This window comes from Photinus pyralis, unplaced genomic scaffold, assembly GCF_008802855.1.
Source record: "Photinus pyralis isolate 1611_PpyrPB1 unplaced genomic scaffold, Ppyr1.3 Ppyr1.4_LG6, whole genome shotgun sequence".
In the NCBI taxonomy this organism is placed as follows: Eukaryota; Metazoa; Arthropoda; class Insecta; order Coleoptera; family Lampyridae; genus Photinus; species Photinus pyralis.
Genome location: NW_022170663.1, coordinates 22,822,655 through 22,828,654, shown reverse-complemented (window position 1 = coordinate 22,828,654; position 6,000 = coordinate 22,822,655). Strand labels below are relative to the sequence as shown.

Genomic DNA, 6,000 nt, shown 5'->3' with positions numbered 1-6,000 from the left:
CTAATTCACTAACTACTAATAAACTAAGTTGCTGCTGGTAATTCTGTTCTTGTTATAAACTAATTATTTTACTGGCAAGTGAATAGTTTTATGAACTAATTTTCTGCTGCTATTAGTAAACAGCTTACTTGGCGCCTATTTAAGTGAATTTTTTACGTAGCAATAATAAATTTTCACTTGCCATTATCAAAGTTTTTTCTCAGTGTACACATGCAAGTATGTACAGCACAGATGCAGCCCTACCGACAATGAAACATGATTGCCAATACCAACAAAGGTTACACATTAAAGGTACAAGTGATTGAATTCAGTAAGTACATAAGTAAAGGGTTACAATCTGCATCTGCAAGTTACACACATTTATAGATTAATTGAATTGAATAAACGCTACGCACTTGAACGTTGTGATTTTGCGGTCCACTTGATATTCTATCCTGTATAACAACTTAAGTGGAACGGGGGGGGGGGGGGGGGGCAACACAAACAGCTGTTCAAATCAGTTGGTTTGTAAAAATGGCGAATTTGGATGTTGTTTGTTTTGTAATTAAATCATTATTAAAACGTGATGAAAGTAGTGACTCTAGCAGCTCAGATGACGAATGGAATAAGGAAATCATAGTACGGAACAAACGTGTGTTACGTCCAAGGACCAAGAGTTAGAAATTATGCACTCGTGGTGGCACATTTAAGAGATGATGAATTTAAGAAAGATTTCAGGTAAGTACATAAGTGATGTGGATGTTGTAATCATTAAATTTTGTCATTAGGTACAGAATAAATGACTACTTTTGAATATCTTTTATGATTAATTCACGCACAGTTAAAACGGAAGGTAAAAGGTTGCGAAATGATTTCTACATCACAACAGGTAATGATTGCATTGTGGAAGATGGCAACAATGGACTCCTACAGGTTCGATTAGACTACTTGTGATTTTATAACAATCTATTTCATTCAGGTCAATTTGTGATCGATTTAATGTGGGAAAAGCAACAGGCTTACGATCAGTACGACGAGTTACGAAGGCTTTATTTTTGTTAGCCCCCTTAATAATACAGTGGCCAGTTAATAGGAAATGATGCTCTTCTTACAATGCGAAAGTTTGAAGAAAATAGTGGTTTTCCAAACATAATAGGCGCAATAGATGGTATACACATTAACATAGATGCACCTAAAAAAATTGCAGTAGATTATGTGAATCGTAAAGATCGCCATTCGATCCAACTACAGGTAAAAAAATTTGGTGCAAATTCAGATTGTAATTTGTATTATTTCAGGTTGTGTGTGCTCATCGTACTTACATTACTCATTGCTACACTGGCCATCCAGGTTCGGTCCATGACCAGCGGGTGTTTAGGCAATCTGAAATTCCTGCATTTCTAATGGACGAGCGGCACTTTCCAGAAGATAGTCATATAGTAGGTGATGCAGCTTATGAATTGCATCGACATCTTCTAACGCCATTTAAAGATAATGGCCATTTGTCCAATCGGCAAAAGAATTATAATTTTAAACATTCATCAGCGCGAATGGCAGTAGAAAGATGCTTTGGGCTATTAAAAGGCAGAATGCGATCTTTGCTAGATCGCTTACCAATGACAAGGGTGGATCTAATGGCGGAATATATTGTAGCTTGTTGTGTTCTACATAACATATGCATTTTAAGAAATACAACTTTGCTGTGTTGGCAACGACCCCCGTAGAGCAACAGGTAGTGACCATAGAACAAAGAGGTCGAGATGTTTATCAGCGCAGACAGGATGGAATACACTGAAGATGATGCAACAGCTTCAGGTTCACACCATGCATTTTTACCAAAAATTTCTTGCATAATCTACAAATATTAATTATTATTTAAAAACCCACGTATATAATTCATACATCCATATATAGCCATGTTCTTGGATCATTCCCCGATGTGTTATTATGATCTTTTATTGCTTTGAATGTTTTTTTAAGCTCCGCAGTTTAGAATTACACTGAGGGCCAGTAACATTGTATTGTTCTTTGTTTAGTATTTGAGCAATAATTAACTCCCAACACTTCTTTTGCGAATGTTTGCCATCATTGAACTTGTTTTGCATACTTTCTCGTACGTTCTTAGTAATAAAGTTACAGCAGATGATGACCAACGATAAACTGGTTCTAAAAAGCTTTGGTTAGCGATTGTTACTGTAATTTGTACAACACATTTACCAGAATCGTCCTCAACAACCTCGGTAGGATTTTCTACGTTTGGATGATCATTCTCTTTACATTCCTTCTGTTCAATTAATTTATTTAACATTTCAGTGGCAAATGTAATGTCTGAAAATAAACTTTATCAGCAATTTTTCGTTGCCGATAACATACCTGTTGCAGCTTTTCTTGCTTCATCTATTGTGCAGCAAATTTGATACTCTGTATTGGATTCCTGGTGAAACAAAGTAATATTTTCCATTTTTATAACGTGCACTTGCCACTTTACTGATGTGAAAAGTTAAGTGAAGTATGCTACGGTTACGTCGCCAGAAATTGCTTAAGGTTTGCAACAACCCTTCTACAAAACAGTATTTTAACCGGTAGCCCTCCCCAAATAGAGACTCCAGAAGAGTTGACATATGATCAAGAGGAAGACACTGCTCAAAACGAAGATTCTTTAAGAAGTGAACCGTGTTCTCCGCAAAGTGCGGAGGAAGCTGATGGTAACTTAGGAAATTAGGCTGTAAGGCGATACAAAAATAATTTTTCAGACACTTATCGTTGGTCACACGAAGGAATTGTACTCATGTTAAATATTTATGGGGAAAAGCAGGAGTATTTATTAAAAGGAAAATGGAAACCATTGGCGTTTTGGGCAAAAATTGCGTCATTAAAGGGTGAAAAGGGTTTGCAGTCAGCGGCGTACAATGCCGAACAAAATTAGCAACGTTAAAACGAAAATACAAAAAAGTTAAAGATCACAATAATCGATCAGGCAACAATAGGATGGAGTGGTTGTATTTAGATGTATCGATCGCTTAAGTGCAAAACGTCGTAACCCACCAAAATTTCAAAAAATCGTTTTTCGCGCCATTCGAATCATTTGCCTCACGTGCAGATTCTAACAAATCATCGTAACTCACAATCGCCTAGAAAATGCATTTTACGCGCCAAAACAAAACGTCGTATCAACAAAGTGCTTAAATTGGTTTTTCTACGAAAGTGATGAAAGTCTTGTTTTCTGAGAAAAAAGTAGCCTTTGAAAGTAGGGTTTTGTCGCTCTAGTGTGGAAAAATTTTTCCACACTTATTTTCCACACTCTTAAGTAAAAACAAAGATACCTTTTTTTTATTTTAATGCCACAATTTACAATTACAGCTACTTCTGGCTAGTAATATTTAAATTAATGGTAAATGATGAACAGTTACTTATATTAACACCTGGAAGTAACGAATTTGACACAGAGCATTTAGAAGTTATTAATGTAGATGTGGACGCTGTCGAAGATGTGCAACTTGCAAGGATCATCTGGTTGACATGTCGAAGGTGTGCAAGGATCATTTGATTGACAAGCATTACCAATTATTTTGTTACATACTTCTAATTTGCCTTGAAGAGAACCTTCTATGTATCCTTCCGCTACCGTCGACGACCGCCAGCCCCCATGACGTTTAAGACTCAAAAGGTCTGCTCCAGCATTAGCAAGTAGCGTTGCGGAGGTACGCCGAAAACAATGACCCGTAAAACTAGAAGCATTTGGCAATTTCAGGTAACTCAGCAATTTTCTTAGGAATTGCTCCAAATGTATTAATACCCACAGGTTGTACGGTACATTTTCCCATTTTATAATTTAAAAAAAGTCGCGAAGTTTGAGCATTTTGAGGACGAAGCGCTTTATATTTCTGGTACAAGTGTATCCAATTCTCTTTTCCCTCCGTAACAAAAAAAGTTCTTGGAACATGCGTTTTGGAGTCTGGAATCGTTACGAGTAAAAACGTATCTTCGCCTTAGATATCGTTCACCGTCATTTTCGTCAACTCCTCTCGACGACAAGCCCCAGCAACTCCTAATATTAGAGCAACCTACAAATAAATTTCATTATTTGTGTGACATATAACAAATGTATAGACATGAAAAAATAGTAGGTAAGTATAGGTGCTTACTTTCATCATTAAAAATGTTTCATCGGGTGCTTCCTCTAAAAACGTACTGATTTGTTGTCTCGTAAAAGTCAGCGATTTTTTCGGCTTGTGACCAACAGATTTACGTTTCAAAAACGATTGTAACTTGGCATACTTGGAAATGTCGACGTTGTCTGGCAAAATCAACATACTTTTCAACATGGAATACATTGACCACAGTGTCGATGATTTCAATTATATATCGGTCTCGTTTCGGTAAATAATATATGTAGTTTCCCCATCCCGTACCGAATAGCCACGAAATTTGAAAGTTTAAAACAGGTAGTCTCGTTCATTGTCGGAGGTGTCGGTTACTTGTTTGTTCATTCTTCGTGTTCGTGCCGAATCAGCCACACGCGTCTTTATTTGGTTACAATTCTAAGTGTTTTTTATATTACTCGTTATGCCTAAACATTCTAAAAAGCGGAAGCACCGAGAAAAAGATAGTTCCTCAGAGGACGAAGCGGCCGTTCGCCGAAAAATTCACAAGTTAAGGAGAAGACTACGTCGTCACAATAAAGATAATGGCGGAGGGGACAGCGAGTCGGATGATTATCTCGAAAGTTCGCGGTGTCCGTCGCCGTCGATTGTCCTCCCCTCGCCCTCACCATCGCCCTCGGCAGCGGGTGTAGCAGATTTTGTGTCCCAAGGAAGCGGCGCCAACTCTATTTTTAGCACTGAAGACGCTGATGCAGGTAAACATAAGCAACATTTACCTGTACATTCTTTTAGGACTACAATACTCGATGTCGTTCTTAAGCATTACTTGACACGTAATTACACTGCAATAGGAGATTGGTCTTGGGTCACGTCAAAGGCATAACCTATTTATGGTAATAGGTTATATTTACTCTAATTATGGTATTAGAGGCATCACACATCCTTTTTGGCCTACCTAATTTTGGCATTAGGTTATATTACTCTAATTATGGCATTAGAGGTAGTACACTGGATCACCTAATTATGATATTAGGAGATCGACATGCATTGTTCTGGAAACAGTTACGGAGCAGAAAACCGAAATGGTACTCTAATTATGTCATCGGAATATCATAGGCACACAGAACTATAATGTGAATAGTCGTGCTATTATAGCCCTTGTTGCTATTGTTTTCTCTATCGGGGAAAGAGATCTGTGAGTTGCCTCAAATACTATAGGCAATAAATAATTTGAGTTTCCTCTAACTTTGGTTAACAGCAGATTTACTGCTCTTGATTAGATTAGAAGGGTGATTTCTATTCTATCTACTTAGCTTATCCTTTGACAAGAACCTGACCGCATACATTTACATAATTACAATAAACTTGTAGACGCACTATTTCAATTATTTATTTTACTATAGGTTCGTCTCAAGAAGTGGCTCCGGCTCCCTCAAACCTAAATGAGGATGTATTGGCTATATTGGGAAATACTCTTCCTGCACTGCCATTAAAGGGCCCCCCGATCCATCAAGATGTAGCTGCTAGATGGACGCTGTTATTACAAACAGGACTTTCGGATGAGGAGAGAGCTACAATATTACAAGATTATCCAACAGCGGAAAACTGCCCAGCTTCAGGAACCCCAAAACTAAACCCTGAAGTCACGAAAGCTTTGGGGGAACAAATCTGCCGCAGAGATACTAAGCTTGCTGCCACTCAAGACCGCATGGGGGGAGCCATTTCAGCTCTAGGAAAACTTCTGACCTTGCTTCTATCTGACAAGGAGGAGCAAAACTTATCTTACATCAAGCTTGCGAGTGATGCTTGCAAACTGCTTCTTGATTTACATTTCATTCAGTCAAAAACACGACGAGAGTTAGTAGCAATTAATCTGCGGAAGGACATTCGGGACACTTTGACATCCAGCACCTCAGAT

At 38.0% G+C, this 6,000-nt stretch overlaps 1 protein-coding gene across 1 annotated transcript; it reads right to left on the bottom strand.

Moving 5' to 3' along the window:
* Positions 1–2,029: 2,029 nt before the first annotated feature.
* LOC116174540 lies at positions 2,030–2,489 on the bottom strand. The gene is made up of 3 exons (XM_031492476.1): positions 2,353–2,489; positions 2,197–2,307; positions 2,030–2,145 (listed from the first exon to the last, which is right to left on the bottom strand). The coding sequence occupies exons 1-3, from the start codon at positions 2,438–2,440 to the stop codon at positions 2,030–2,032; spliced, it is 315 nt and encodes a 104-aa protein (XP_031348336.1). The 5' UTR covers positions 2,441–2,489.
* Positions 2,490–6,000: the final 3,511 nt, after the last annotated feature.

Bases quoted from the DNA above. Each gene is read 5' to 3' on its own strand.
- LOC116174540 (XM_031492476.1), bottom strand. From the start codon at position 2,440: ATGGAAAATATTACTTTGTTTCACCAGGAATCCAATACAGAGTATCAA. The intron at 2,308-2,352 runs GTATGTTATCGG...GTTTATTTTCAG, and splicing joins AGCAAGAAAAGCTGCAACAG to ACATTACATTTGCCACTGAA. The intron at 2,146-2,196 runs GTAAATGTGTTG...AAAGCTTTTTAG, and splicing joins GGTTGTTGAGGACGATTCTG to AACCAGTTTATCGTTGGTCA.